Source organism: Hippocampus bargibanti, linkage group LG13, assembly GCF_051943395.1.
Source record: "Hippocampus bargibanti isolate YZ-2025 linkage group LG13, ASM5194339v1, whole genome shotgun sequence".
NCBI lineage: Eukaryota > Metazoa > Chordata > Actinopteri > Syngnathiformes > Syngnathidae > Hippocampus > Hippocampus bargibanti.
This window is the reverse complement of record NC_142746.1, coordinates 7,840,978-7,856,067: the sequence shown is the minus strand read 5'-3', so window position 1 is coordinate 7,856,067 and position 15,090 is coordinate 7,840,978. Positions and strand designations below refer to the sequence as shown.

At 44.0% G+C, this 15,090-nt stretch overlaps 2 protein-coding genes across 3 annotated transcripts; both read right to left on the bottom strand.

Annotated features, from left to right (window-relative positions):
* Positions 1–2,219: 2,219 nt before the first annotated feature.
* lrit2 (leucine-rich repeat, immunoglobulin-like and transmembrane domains 2) lies at positions 2,220–7,191 on the bottom strand. 2 transcript variants are annotated; one of them, XM_089012201.1, is made up of 4 exons: positions 7,046–7,191; positions 5,958–6,748; positions 4,544–5,277; positions 2,221–4,371 (listed from the first exon to the last, which is right to left on the bottom strand). In XM_089012201.1, exons 1-4 carry the CDS (start codon positions 7,162–7,164, stop codon positions 4,345–4,347), a joined length of 1,671 nt encoding a protein of 556 aa, XP_088868327.1. In that variant the 5' UTR covers positions 7,165–7,191; the 3' UTR covers positions 2,221–4,344. The 2 variants fall into 2 exon arrangements, with proteins under 2 accessions (XP_088868326.1, XP_088868327.1); XM_089012200.1 differs by having other exon boundaries at positions 2,220–5,277.
* Positions 7,192–8,335: 1,144 nt separating this feature from the next.
* On the bottom strand, positions 8,336–13,738 carry lrit1a (leucine-rich repeat, immunoglobulin-like and transmembrane domains 1a). The gene is made up of 4 exons (XM_089012199.1): positions 13,454–13,738; positions 11,758–12,218; positions 9,998–10,303; positions 8,336–9,396 (listed from the first exon to the last, which is right to left on the bottom strand). The coding sequence occupies exons 1-4, from the start codon at positions 13,606–13,608 to the stop codon at positions 8,342–8,344; spliced, it is 1,977 nt and encodes a 658-aa protein (XP_088868325.1). The 5' UTR covers positions 13,609–13,738; the 3' UTR covers positions 8,336–8,341.
* Between the last annotated feature and the right edge of the window lie 1,352 nt (positions 13,739–15,090).

The window sequence follows — 15,090 nt, the reverse complement described above, 5'->3', positions numbered from 1 at the left end:
AAGAATCCTTTTCCAGCCTGTTTTCTCCAACATGCCAGATCCAAATGCAAAGCTTGCAGGTGAGTTGGTGAGTTACTTTGTATTCTTAACGTTTTAAATTCTAAAAAAATAGAAAAAATGTGCAACCTTGCCGGCAGATGTACAAACCACTAGATCACTGTGCAGCCCTCATCAGACCATTTAGCAAAAAGGACGAATAAAATCTATTTCTGTCCACACAAAACATTTCAAGTACAGTATAAGCCAGCAGAAACGCAATATGAATTATTTGCATTCATTTCTTTTTAAGAAAAGGTAAACAAGTTGAGGACTTTAGTAGGACAATCGAAATATGCTTATCAGTGAAGTTGGCGTTATCCAACATTATTTGCCTTTTTCTTCAAAACTCTGAGCACATGTTCAGCAAATAAGTCACATTTAATTCCCGATGTGTGCAATCCCCTTTGCTGCGCCGCCGGCGTGAGCACGACCAAATTACCAAGGTACACCCAAAGCGCGCTCTGAACATTTTGAAGCCAAACATGCGGCAGTGGCGCATTTTCAAAATTACATAAAACACGGAATGTGCAGATTACCCCATTGCTAATCCAAGAGCCAACTTGTTCATCTTTTTGAAATATTGCGCTGTTGGCTACCAATCAAAGATTCATCTGTAAGCGTCTGGTTTGGCTTCACAACATGCGTGTAATCAACTTTTTGAGTACGTTTTAAAAGCCTTGACAAGGGATACGAGGCTAAATCAAACCCTCCACCAATACTTTTTTTGCCATTGACAGGGAATCGTGACACACTTTCAATGGCTACAAAAAGAGAAATGGACAGGGAATAATACGCGAAGCAGCCCAAATGACCATGCATTATGCCATGTAAGAGGCAGCCAGGATTACTGCTGCCCAGAGGATTACACAGCGGGAAGTTGTAAAAAGCACTGATGCTGAACACACACAAACTGTGGACAGTTCTCATGGAAGCTACTACAGTATATCATGTTTTCAGTGGGGCCTTTCAAAATAAATGCAGTGATTAGTGAAATGCTAAGAATTAGCATTGGTAGCCGTGGTTTGACATCCCTTGAATAAAATGGAGGATCAACACGTTTTATTTTATGAGTGTCCTTATTATAAAATAAAAGCAACTCGATTTGAGAAATTGATTTGAGACACTACACCACAGTGGTCACCAAACAAATTAAACCTGTAGCTTGAGGCCTCAGTGCATACGTAAATAAGATCAGGAGCAACACACCTGATTCAAATCATAAGGACCATTTTGATGTTGCTACAGAGCTGGCTGATGAGCTGATCATTTGAATCAGGTGTGTTGCGCCTGGGAGAGCTGGAAAATAGGAAGGACAGCGTCCCTCGAGGACCGACTTTGGAGACCCCTGAGCTAGATTATGCAACTGCATTGTTTTCACAATTTTAGAAAGTGATAAATTCTGCATTTTCATGTGATAGATTTTCCATTGTGAGACGAAGAAAGGTTGTCTTATCCAGTCTTTCACTCAGACTTGATGATTAGCCATGAAACTAAGCAATAACAAGTCCGGTTATAAGTCAAATGCTAAATCCTCTTTGTTTCTACTCACGTTACAAACTATGTAACCACACTGTTCTAGAAAAAAATAAAATACAGCCCAGTCTACTTTTTTCTGAATGATTATAGAAGCAACACTTCACATTTGAGTTGCTTAAATTTTATGGCAGTGGGAAGCGACAACAAGAAGCACTAGCCATAAGCTACTTCCCAAGCTAACAGGCGCGAGCGATTCTCTTGGTGTCATCTCTTCACCTGAAATGATGACCCCAAGCCGTTCTGTAATGTTGCCATGCAGGGAAGACACATTTTCAGGGTGTTAGTTGTTAGGTCGCTTGCTAACCGCTCAGTGTACTGTAGTGATAGAAAAGTGATCTAGAAACTTCTGACGCCGATCTTCTTTTCCTTTCGGCTTCTCCCTCCAAGGGGTCGCCACAGCGAATCAGTGTCCTCCATCTTCAGAGGTTTGATTCGCATGTTTGTTTTTGCCAAGATTTTACGTCGGATGCCCTTCCTGACACAACCCTCTGTATTTATCCGGGCTTGGGACCGGCACAAGAAGACTTATGTCCCCTTGTGGCTATAGAACAAGTTTTTGTATAATACGGATGAATGCCAGGCGTCAACTGCCTCAGGAGACATTAAAATTCAGGAAAAGTGAATTGGTCAAAAATGTTTAATGCTTTCATTCCTTTCATCACTTTGCTGCTGTCAAATGTAAATTTCTCCACTGTGAGACTAATAAAGGCAAATCCAATCCAAATCCACTCATGAATAGATTACATAGTTCTCACTCTTCAAACTGTCCAAGTCAATTGCACAGCCATAACTAATGAAGTGTCTATGCTCGGGACCACGCCACTTTCGACTTGGCACAGAGACGTGAATCAAATGTCAAAGAGCAAGAAAGCTAAGAGAATCTGGTTTAGAGGATGAGGAGAGAAGCCATGATGTGAATTTCCTGGTGCTAGGTCTCTAATGTCAAATGAACAATGGCCAGGAACGGCACGTAGATATGTGAGGTGCCATCTGTCTGACTTGCTTAGCACAGATCATGTCCGTCCAGCACATGCCTGATGCTGCTGTGTCTTGTTTGTGTTTGTTTGCAGGAATCCAACCCGTGACGTATTGGAAGAATGCAGTGACGCAGGCAGGGATTAAAGATCAACTGATGAAACTTTGGTGCGCACACACACATACGCACGCACGCACGCACACACACACACACACACACACACACATACACACATGCACACACTGTACACATTCCAGTTTTGTCACTTAGGGCATAACTGTGATTATCTCACAAAGCGCTGTAAATGGTTGTCGCATTTTGTACATATAATCTTTTGAATGACATGATTATTCAGCGATTAAATCAAATGAGAATTTCACCAACATACAGTCAGTACAGTTTTATTCATACATCTCTCTAAATAATATTTTTACAGCGACAGATGATTTACTCAAATAAATACACACAAGAGCTGATTTAGGGTATTTAGTTGGATTTTTTTGAACAACACAGTTACTATTTTTAGGTAGGAATTCCGTATGACAAAATACCTTGTATCAAAAAATGTCAGAAACAATATTACAGCCATGTTTATGTGGTCAGGGTGGTTTGTTAATAGTATACAATGATGCCTAGAGATATGAATTTAATTATGTTGACCAAAGACATCTTTTTCTATAGAAATGAAGGGAAATGCCATTGATATGTTACAGTCACCCTCCCCCCAAAAAACAGACCTGCTGAAATGTATGTCATGTGTATTTTAATGAGGCAAGTCGTCCTCATTTCATGCTATACAAATATGTAAAGCAAAGACATTATTAAATATAATGAAAAATTAACTAAACTGTTTTTGTAACTGTTGAACGTACATCGTGCTGCTCATTCTGGGATGGCCACCTCTTTCCACCTGGGATTAGTGTAAAACAGACAGAGAGATGCAGCATAGTGTTTATTGAGACCTCAACTCCTTTCAATTCCTAATTCCAGTGCTTGTTGTTATTGCAGAGGATAAATAATATATGACTAGGAGTACTATTACATTGTCTGTCTATAAGTGTTGCTGTACTATTTGTGTACAGCACTGCCATACATATGCTATTTATTAGCATGATACTTGATGAAAAAAAGGTGGAGATGGTTTTTTTTATGCAAAACTGTGATTTTCGTAGTTTCACATTTGAAGTAAGCTTCAAATGTGAATGTCAGGAAACAGATGTCACAAATACCATCTGGCAATATGTTGCTTGTTGTTAAGTGGCCAGAACAGATTCATGGGCTTTCCCTTCATTTCAATAGAAAAATATTATTTGAGATGGTGACTAAACTCGTACAGGCCTCATATCTCAGTTTTTTGCTCAAAAGTCAAAGGGAAATAAATTTCCAAACTTGTATCTTAAAATACATTGAAACTGAATCTTTCGTCTTTCAAGGTGCACTATATACACATTCAGCATGAGTACATGGTAAAGCATTGCTGTTTTTTCTTTTTCTTTTTCAACCAAAGCATATACGCCTCAATTTGGATTGTACATCAAACACCTCCTCCCGCATCCCACCGTTTTCTGGTCTGCAAAATACCTGTCCAGCCTGCTGAAAAAAAATACAATAAAAGATTGGGGTCACCCTGTCGAAGCGGCAAATGTGCTCTTAAGCCCAAATCAGTCACAAAGACAGCAGAATAATTAAATTACTGAATTATAACAGAATTATATCATAATTGAAAAGAAGTTGAAAATCATGAAGTACAATCGCTACACTGGTGCAATCCTTTGAATAACAATCTTGACCACTCACACCTTCTCAACAAACCTCCTGCCCTAAAACAGAAAGAGTAGAGAGTATCAGCAGGATAGCACACGACGTCATCACAACCAACTGCTGCATTGTGATTGGTTGCAAAATTTTTGGTGCTGTTTAGTATAGTTCTGCAGTGATTCTGCTGTGGTCGGCCTTACTCTTAACCGGCCAGTCATCTGACCGCCGCCTCACCTTCTTGTCCTCACTGGACTCTTTCCGGAACAGGCCCTCATCGCTGGCCGCCTGCAAGCTGTCGAAGGTGCCTTGCCTGTCGCGCTCCAACCCGGCCGATCCTCTCTCACTGCGCCGCTTCTTCCAAAACTCCATCAGGACGTCCAGGCAGGTGAACTTGGTGTCGGTGGTACAGGCGTACATGCCAATGGGAACGGCCAGCACCATGGCCAAGACAATCACCACAATGTGGATCAGCTTCTCCCGCTGCTCCATCTCAGTGATGTCGCTTCCTGTGACGAACACCACACACTGACCAGGCCGTGGCGTCTGATTCTTGAGCGTCACGCAGATTTCATATTTCGTGGCGGGCAACAGGTCGGAGACGGAATAGGAACGGATGCCCGGGCCGATGTAGATCGTCTCCTTCTTGTTGGTGTTGGCGTGGCCCAAATGGATTGTGAACCACGTCTCGTCTGGGCGGTCCAAGACGGCGAACCATTCAATGGAGATACCCCGCACCGTTTGTTTGGCGATGCGGATGTCAATGTAGATGTTCTCGTCATTCAGAGGGTGGCCAGGGAGAGACGCCGACTGGGAGCCGTAGAGAGAGAGGATGTCCACCTGGATGTTCGCCGAGGAGTTTCCGATAAAATTGACGGCATTGCACGTGTAGATGCCGCGGTCAGCTGCGAGGAGTGAAGGGATAACTAGAAGTGATCGAATGGTATCTTGATCCACTCTCTCCTGAGACTCTGAGCAGAAGACAGATATCTTTTGAATGCTAAATAACTACATCAGAGAAATGCCAAAATTTCTTCTAATGGAAGAGAGAATACATATATCTGACCGAGAATTGTACAGTACACTCCATGTTGTACGAGTTGCTTTTCCATGAGTCCTACAGTAGAATTTCTTTGAAGTGCAGGGCTTACTCAACTTACAAAATTAATTGGTTTTGGAAGAAATTTATTCACTAGATTTTTTTGTACCTTTCATATGTTGAAATTTCTTTAATAACAAAAGGCAATAGTTTCCTGTTGAGGCGTTTTAAAACTTGAAAACTTCGTATGAAGAGACCTCCCTCAGTACAAGACGACACGTATAACTTGGTGTACTCCATGGCAAGCCGGGGATCCCTGTACTGGTAATAATGTCGAATTAAAGCTCGCCCCCTCCCCTAGAAGAGGTTTAAGTGCAAGCAGGTTTACTCGTGTAGACCCAACATGGGTGCTGATACTGTCCATCAAAGCCTACGCGGCGCACGGTAATCTGCAAACACCGATAGTACTCGGCTCCACAAATCATCCAGATTGAGTCCTCTTAAGGGAAGCTTTACAGAAGTCTGTGATTAAAATGAGCGCATAAGTATCTAATTTAACACAAGATATCAGGCGACCCCCCCCTGCCTGAACGTCACACTGCAGATCCTTACCATGAAATCCTCTGATTATCTTCAGACCATATGTCCACCACACCGCAGGGTCCGGTCGGGCCTTGACGAAGCAGCGCAACGTGACGTTGGCAGCCAGTGGTAGGCTCAGGGTAGCTGACGGGGTAGTAACTACAGGCTTTTTGCAGGGCTGCAGTTCGACTTCGTGGAAGAACTTTCCCTCCCTAAAGTCCGGCCCGGAGCAGGTCAAGTAGGAGTTCATCAGAATAATTGGGGGACTGAGGGAGCGGATGAATTCCACGAAGCCCTTGAGGCGGCAGTCACAGAGCCAGGCGTTGTTGTGGAGCGCCAGGATGATGTTGGGCCCAGAGGAGCTCGCATCCTGCTCCCCCGCGCTCTGCATCTTTTGGTACAGAGGCCAGTTTTGGAAGACTTCCTTGGATATGACTGTAAGACGATTGAAGGATAAGTCTAAGTAAGTCAGATCCGGCAAATTTTTTAACGCCTGCTCTGGCAACACATCCAGCTGGTTGTGCTTCAGGTCCAGGATCATTAGCCCCGGGGTGTCCTCGAACGCCGTCCATGGCACAGAACGCAGCTTGTTTCCTTGGAGGCGCAGTTCGGTCAAGTTGCTCAAACCTTCTAGAGCCTTTGAGTTAATCAGGGTAATATTGTTGAAGTTTAACCACAAGTTCTCCAAACCGGGTGTTCTGGAGAAAGCCCCGCGCTTGATTTCAGTGAAGCGGGATTTTTCGATTCGGATTTTGGACACATCATGGGGAATGTTCTCTGGTATGGCCCCAAACGCATTCTCCTCCATACATATGAGAGACCTATGAGTTAATTCAAGGCAAATTAATTCAAACCAAACAGTATTCGTATTGGGGGGTCAACATAACAGCAAAATTCCAAACGGTAATATGTAATTATATAGCATTGAAAATAGTCAAAATACCACAGAAATTTCTGTGGTGGGGAAGAGGTTGTTATGTTTTGTTTTTTTTCTCCATCGCTTAATTTTTAACTACGGCACTGTCTGGCTGTCAATTTGAGATTACAACGCGGGCTCAAATTGACGTTTTCATTGCAAAATCGAAACAAGGTCAAGCTCGGAGAAGATTAAGTCTTACCTTCCGTGACGGTCTTCTATACAGCTGCACCCTCGCAAACACTGGGAAAAACTTTCGGACCCTCGGACGTGAAACAAAACTAGAACGAGCAGGTAACCAAGCCTGTCCATAGTCTGCATAAAATTGCCCAAACGTCGGGCGGCATTCGTGCTCAAGACATGTCGAGTGAGGCAGACAAAGGGGAATCTTATTAGGACTAATCCCCGAATGCACAACACCTAATTCTTGACAGAGTCAGCAGGTCTGACCCACTATTTGCTTAAGTAGGAGACGCCCACTGATAAGTAGTCCGAGAGTAAGAGAATGAAAGTAGTCACTGGCTGATGACGTGACCAGGTCTGCTGTTTCAACCTTGACATTCAGGTACAGACAGATCTTTCGTAGGCTACACAGCCCAAAACAAAGCTAACTCTGACCATGAGCAAATTGGCGCGCGTGAACGTCACATAGGAACACACATCTGACACATCTGTCTGCAGTAATAGAAAAGTTTATTTCACTCGATTTAAATCCTGAATAGAATAAATGACTACAGCTACTGGGGTAGTGGGTGCCTCTTGCTGGCCAAAAAAACAAATACTGTCCACGAAAAGTAGCAATGGGGAACAGAAATTTGTCCCCCGTCCTTATTTACACGGCGTCATAGTTCAGTCCTTTCTGCGCTCGTCTCCAGCTCCAGCTCATCGACGCTTGCCATGCCTGCCTTTGTACATGCAGATTTCAAAATCTCCTCTGAGAACGTATGACAGTTATAGGCAGAGGCACAGAATTGACTGTTGATGGAAGTGTACACTGTCCATAAAAGTATATACAAATCATACACATTTTTTCCGTTTTGGGTTATCATTGCTTTTTCACCGCACCATGCAAGGTGATGTAAACCACAATGATGTAAAAATGAATGTGAAATGAGATGCTATGGAAATATGCAGATGGAAAAACAAATTGTGAGATGAAATTCTCCCCCTATACGGATATTTCCATGATGGTGCAGCGTGCAAAGGTCCTTTGATAGAAATTGGCTCGAGGTGGGGGTGGTGTTGGTGGTGTGATCCAGCGGGGGGGTACAGGAGGGAAGGAATCCCAGGGCATGTGTGGAGGTCGGCCGTCAGGGGGGCTCACTTCAGGATGCGGCCGGGAGGGAGCGTATGGGGAGTGCTGCGGATATGGATATGGGTGGAAGTGAGGCTGCGGGGGAGGATGCATGCAGTGGTTGGGACTAGGACACGGTGGGGGAGGAGGAGGATGAGTGCGAGGAAGGTGACGCGGCGGAGGAGCCGGAGCTGGAGCATGACGTCAGCAGAAGTATTCATTAGGCTGTCCTTCGATTTTAGCCGTGGCCTCTGAGTCCAGGCTGGAGCGGGCTGAAAGCAGCCTGTTGGACTCTTCTGGGCTTAGTCTGTTCAAGTATTCCCCTTCCAATCCTTTGGCTTTGGTCCCGGGTGACAATGTCTCAAAGGTCACATAGGAATCTTGGATGTCCTTGGATTTTTTCCCCCAGTACTTCTGGATGCGTCTCTTCAGGGCCCCGCAACAGACAATGACTGTGAGGGGCACGGCGATGATGCATGCTACTGTGATCACGATCACATTGATCAGCTTCTGGGTACCGGTCGCGCTGGCCGCCTCGTCTGTGGAGAAGATGACGCACTGTTCCTTCTTGGGGATGAGCCCCCTCACGCACACGCAGGCGATGTACTTGGTCCTTGGTACCAGACCTTCGATGGTCACTCTGTTCTGACCAGCTCCCACGTTGATCTTCCTCATGTCTCTCTCCCCAAATACGGCATAAAGTACGCTGAAGGCGGTGGTGTTCTTGGCCTTGGGTGCTCTCCAGTTGAGGGAGATTGTATTGTCAGTGTCCCCCACAACTTTTACTGAGCGGACCACCCGATCTGGGTCCTGCTGCAGAGACGAGGTGTTGGCAGCCAAGTTACTAAGGTTGGTCTTCTCCAGATCCAGCAACGTGTCCGCATTAGACGACGCGACCGGATCAAGGTAAGGGCTGGGACTGTCATAACTGGAGTCAGGAAGTTCAGGTGGAAGACCAGGATCCAGGATCGGAGGTGGGGACGTAGGTATGGAGGTTGGCACCACATATCGGGCCACCAGTTTTTCCTGGTAAGCTGCTTTTCCAACCGGGTTGGATTTTTTTACTTTGGCTTTCTTCTCGTTGCTGGTTGGATTGCCCTCAAGATTCGAAGAATTCGATACCACTAAGGAAATGACCGCTTCTGCGTTTCCAGCATAGTTTGTCGCTTTGCACATATATTTCCCGGAATCACGATAGGACACGGCTGGAACACTGAGAATGGACCAGGTGATTCCATCTTTGGAAGTTTCCTGCTGGACTGTGGGAGACAGTGTGATGTCAGGTTAGGTTCTGTTGTGGCCACATTTATTTTATAAACATGGGGCAGCACAGTGGACTAGTGGTTAGCACATGCTTGAGTGGCCCCCAAAAAGTCTCACACTTGCCTGAGAATTCAGTGTGTTTATTTCATTCATTGTCATGACAAGGGGAGTGATTACATTGTGCAACTGCAGAGAATGGCGATTTTCTAATCAATAGGTCAACTCTTCTCTGCAAGGTGACTTTGAGTCCACAGGCGGACAGAAAAAGCAGGAAATAATATTTTTTCCAATATTTTTTTGCCACTCACACCCAAAACGCTATGACTGTACTGGAATTGTCTACATGAAGCTCCTCAACTTATTGCAACCAGATGCCATCGGATGGTGCCCAATTGAGTAACACAGAGTAGGTTTGGGCATGGGGGGGGGGGGGATGAAATCAGAAAATCTCTACCCCAAAGATGCAGGGTGTCGCTATACTTGGAACAAGACAGTATCTGGCCTGATGTGATTGCGCCAGCCCCTTCTTGTACATTTCCAAAGATAATTTAGTCACCCGAGACCAGAGCTTCCGAGTAAAAAGATCCGTAGACTCACCTGTTCCATTCATGACTCGCTTATCCACCCTTCGCCATGTCAGATCAGGAATGGGCACCCCGAGCGTCCCGCACCGGAGCAGCACATTATTCCCAATGGCGCTTCGGACCCGCGCCACAGCTGTGTGGATTTGTGGGGGCTGACAGCGTCGCAGCTCGGTGTCGCTAAACAGAACGCCCGATACGCTTTCAGGGGCCGAGCAACGCAGCCTGGTGTCAATGAACGCCACGGCCAGAGTGGGAGACTTCTGGAACTGGACCAGGTCATACAGGCGACAGTCGCACGCCCACGGGTTGTCATGAAGACCTGGGGAATAAGGGCCAGGGTTACAGGTGAGAAAGGTCGACGCAAGTGCGATGTAGCAGCCAGCAGATGGCCAATGCCGTGGATGTTAATCATGTAAGAGGATCAACATCTAATTCATAGACTACCTCGTGAGCATGACTATGGCAATGATGATGAGGACGAGGGGGAGGATGGCGTCAAGGTCAGGTTTTGCTGTCATTTCAGTCTCGCGCCCTTGACCGCCAGCTTTTACATGGGAAGCGCAAACAGCTGCTCTCAGTATTGACTTCCATTTTGATAATTGGGAGCACTTTAACACGCGACGCACACAACAAAATACTTCAGTTGAGAGCCCAGTGTGGGTTTTGAAGCACGAAAACATGAAATTGAATATTTTTTTCTGTTCAGTCACAAATACATTTTAAAAGCCAGTTTAGTCATTCTAAATTGGGTAATTTTGTGTTTCCAGACAGTAAAATACAGTAAAGTCTCGTTATATCGATATTCAAGGGAGTCCGAAAAAAATAGATATAACCGGGACTATCGATATATCCGATATCGATATAACGAGACTTTACTGTAGGTCCTTTAATCAACGCGTGTGACTGTATCATCGCTGTAAAGCTGAATAAAAATCATAAGATCCGATCAGGAAAATCTTAATGAACTACCTTATGATAAATCATTAAGCCAAGTCCCCCTTTTCAAGGATTGTTTACAGGCTCCGGCAGAGCAAGCTTGCTGATGAGCTGATCATGTGGATCAGTTATGTTGGATGAGGGAGACATCTAAAACATGCAGGATACAGTTTCACGGGTGTCAAACTGTCGTTATTGTGAGGCACTTTCCTGCATGTTTTAAATGTCTCCCTCTTCCAACACACACCTTCAATGTCAATGCTATCGAACTGAGGTGCCCAACCCGGATCCCCAAAGTACCCTCCGTGTCCATGCAGATTCAAATGATTAGTAAGCTTTGAGAAGCCTGATAAGGATCCTGATCATTTGAATCGAGTATAGAGGAGGGGGGCATCTAAAAGAACGGTAGATGCCTTTGAGGTGCGGGGTTGAACACTCTTGGTGTAGAGTGACAGCAGAACACTGAAACGGCCATCCACTAGATAGCGGAGTTAAAATATTTATACTGTTCTTTGCATTCACTCATAAAGATTTGTGGAAATGCCGTTTATAACCCTTTCATGCACCCTGTCACCTGATAAGCTGTCCACTGTCAATCATTGCTGTCCCTGGAATAGTTTAAGGGTATATTTATGTCCTTGCGATTCAAACTTGCTACTGTATCCTGTCGTGCAGGGCTTTTTGAAAAACGTCAGTTCATACGAGTCACGGAGGAGGACTCGAAAGAGTTGTGAAGAAATGTCCTTCAGGTGGACCCTGCGCATATGAAAACACGTTCACTGTGTTGTTTCTGTTTATCCGAAATATGACCGGAACGATAAACATGGATGTCCTTACCCAGGATCATTTTGGAGCTCTCGGGTCCTTGAGCGGGTTTGGCCGCTAGCCAGTTGGACAGCACGGCGACGGGCAGCGTGAGCAAACTGTTGCTGGACAGGTCAAGGTAGGTGAGGTTTCTGATGTGTGTAGTGGCCTCCGCAGGAAGCGAGGTGAGCTGGTTGTTGTGCAAGTCCAGAAGTCTCAGACTGGGCATGTCGCTGAGCGACTCCCAGGGGAAGGCGGCGAGCGCGTTGCCGTCTAGGCGCAGCTCTTCCAGGTTGAAGAGTCCCCGGAAGCTGTCGGCGCTCAGCACGGACAACACGTTGAAGGACATCCACAAGAACTCCAGACCCGAGAGGTAGTTGAAGGCTTCACTTGGTATCCGCTGTATAGCCGTTTTCTCTATGCGCAGCTTGGACGTATCCACCGGAAACCCGACAGGCACAAGCGAGATCTCAGGGTCGTTGCATATCACACTCCTGCACATAAAAACACATCGATGTCATTACGTTAACCGAAGACAATGTTTGGTACACCAATACAGTGAAATACATGCGAAATTCAATGAGATACGAAAACAGTGACAGTCAAATATAATATCCGGAGCGACAATGAAATACGATCCGATACGATCTTGTGATACTGTTCAATAAGATAAGCTGGGATCTGATTATATCGGATGAGCGTATCGTATTAAGATACGATACGCGCTAACCCGTTTATAATAAATGAGGTGTGATACATTGAGATTTGGTTCAATACGACAGAGTAAGATACAATATGCTAAGACACGACGAAAGTTGTATACCTGAGGCAAAGTTATCTTCACACTCTTGTGGCTCCAAAGAGTCACTGCCTTTTTGTACAGATCTGAAACAGCTTTTTCAGTTTTGAGTAACGTATCTTTGATTTATGGATTTTTGCATATATTTATTTATTTGTTTGTTTTTATTACTTTTCAGCATTTAAATTATAGAAATTATTTTTACAATGTCAGCCATTGAATTTTAAATTGCTTACTTTTTCAATTATATATATATATATATATATATATATATATATATATATATATATGACAAATTAGGGTGTTTCGAAACTTATGGTAAAATGTCCTTGAGAGTTTTGAATTGCTCTGATAAATGAAATGTACTATTATTATTATTATTATTATTATTATTATTATTATTATTATTATTATTATTATTGAAAACATAAATATGCTGTTTTTTGTCTTTGCAGCCTGGTGAAGTAAAGCACAGGCAATGTGTTCCACCATCAAAATGACTTTTACATCAATAGTCTGATCAGTTGAAAGTAAATCAGAGTCCTCAAAAAAGCCATCATATTGCATTTTTTGAAAGTCTTGTGTATTCGTTGAGGTTTATTATAGACTTTTTTCGCATATTTCATGAACTGGAGCTCATGGACATCCCATTTGGTCACAATTTGTGGTGGTCGCCTTAGATATTTACGCAGAGGAGAGGGTTAAAAAAATAATACACCCAAACCGAGCTAAAACACTGATGGCGAGTTTGAAAATGACTTTGACAAAAATAATCCAGCATTAAATAAAATTGAACCAACAAGCACTCCCCTGATTTACCATTGTCGTGCATGTCGACTCCACACCCCAAACCTCCAAAAAGTCACCATGCATTAAAAGACGTGCGCACGTGCGTAAAAAAGCGCACCAAGTGCGAACGTTTGCGCTTACCTGGCCTTGGAGCCGTCACTCAGGTTATGGTAAAAACAGCTGCACTGCGACGGGCAGCCGCTCACCGGGGATAAAAATCCACCCGTGGCCGCGTAAAGCCCCACAACCAGGATGAGGAACATTTTTGGCCCAATTTTACACAGCGCGCCCAACATGCATTTGCACAACTTTTGCAACCAATTTTTGGCCCTCTCATCTACGGGAATATCATCTGCATGGCTTCCCTCCACCACATCGTTGTCCCATAGTGATCAAACTGCCTATGAATCCCCTGATAAAAAGGATAGACAAGGATTAGCGCATGGAGGGGACTGGCGTTCTTTTGATTTGGATACGTATATTGCGTCCCGCAATCCGATAGGCTGTGTGGAGACCCCCCACCCCACCCCATGTTTGTTAGCACAGACACTTCCGAAACGGTCATAATCCTCTGTGATGTTTCTGACCATTTTTTCTCCTCACAAATGTAGTTTGTTCTTTTGAATCCGTGCTGTGACTGTTAATCTGCAAGCGGCCGTCGCTCCGTTTTGACCACAAGGGGGCTCCTGCACATCACAGCAAGGGGCGGGCGGCGCCGGTGAGCATTTTCCATGCTATTTTTTTCGATCTTTGTCCCCTTCGTCTGTTGTCATTGAAGAATAAAGTCGTAAAGATAAGACGCAAAATCACAATTACAAGCTACTCAGTCACAATTAATAGACACAATATCCAAATGGCCCCAAAGAAAGGGGCATTTTCAAACTTTTTCCATATAGAAGGCGCACCTTTAATGAATGAAAAACGTTTTCCAAATATAAGTTATAAACATGTAAAATGTTTCCAAATATAAGTCACACCACATTATAAGGCCCTACAGTCGAGGCTGCGGTTGCGCACTACTTCTTCTACAGCCTGAAATTGAGTCGGTGGCTGTTGACAGTATGTCTGAGACCTGCTATGGCTCAATATGACTTCACAAATAAAACGCACCTGCGTCGAAGGCGCAGCGTCATCTTTTGAAGAAAAGGCTCAGGCTTTTGGGTGCGCCTTATACACCGGAATATATGGTATGTTAATTTCTAAAGGCAGAGCAAAGCAATGATTTTAGGTGCTGCTAAATTTGAAATGACTAAAGCTATTTCCTGTTTTTGTTTCCACTCTTTTCATCTCCTTTGGAACCAACAATTTTTGAATGATGGAACAAACAAAATTTCATAATTTCACCATAAATTGCAATTGACCCTGTTTGATAAAACATACTTGATTTTGTATCTTGCAATGATAATTTTGTGAAAGTAATTCAGCCATATTTTTTAATATTCTTTTTTTTTCTTTGTATTGTAGGCGCAAATGGGCAAATAGGTCAACACTCTGGTCAAATAGAACAGGAAACGTGACATTCTCAGATTCATGAATTCATATGAATCCATAATTTACATTTGGATTAAAGTTTTATATCATCTTTTTTGGTAGGGTAAATCCTTGTGTGTAAGTATGCGTTAGTGTTACTACTGCAAAGGCCTGCCTTGAGCCTCTTAATTTCTTGGGCAATCGATTGCTGTAAAAAACTCCAACATTCCATATCGCCTAAGTCGTTAATCTCTTTGCTGTATTCGAGTGGTTGTAGTAGACTCTATTTTGACGCAATGTCATTCTTA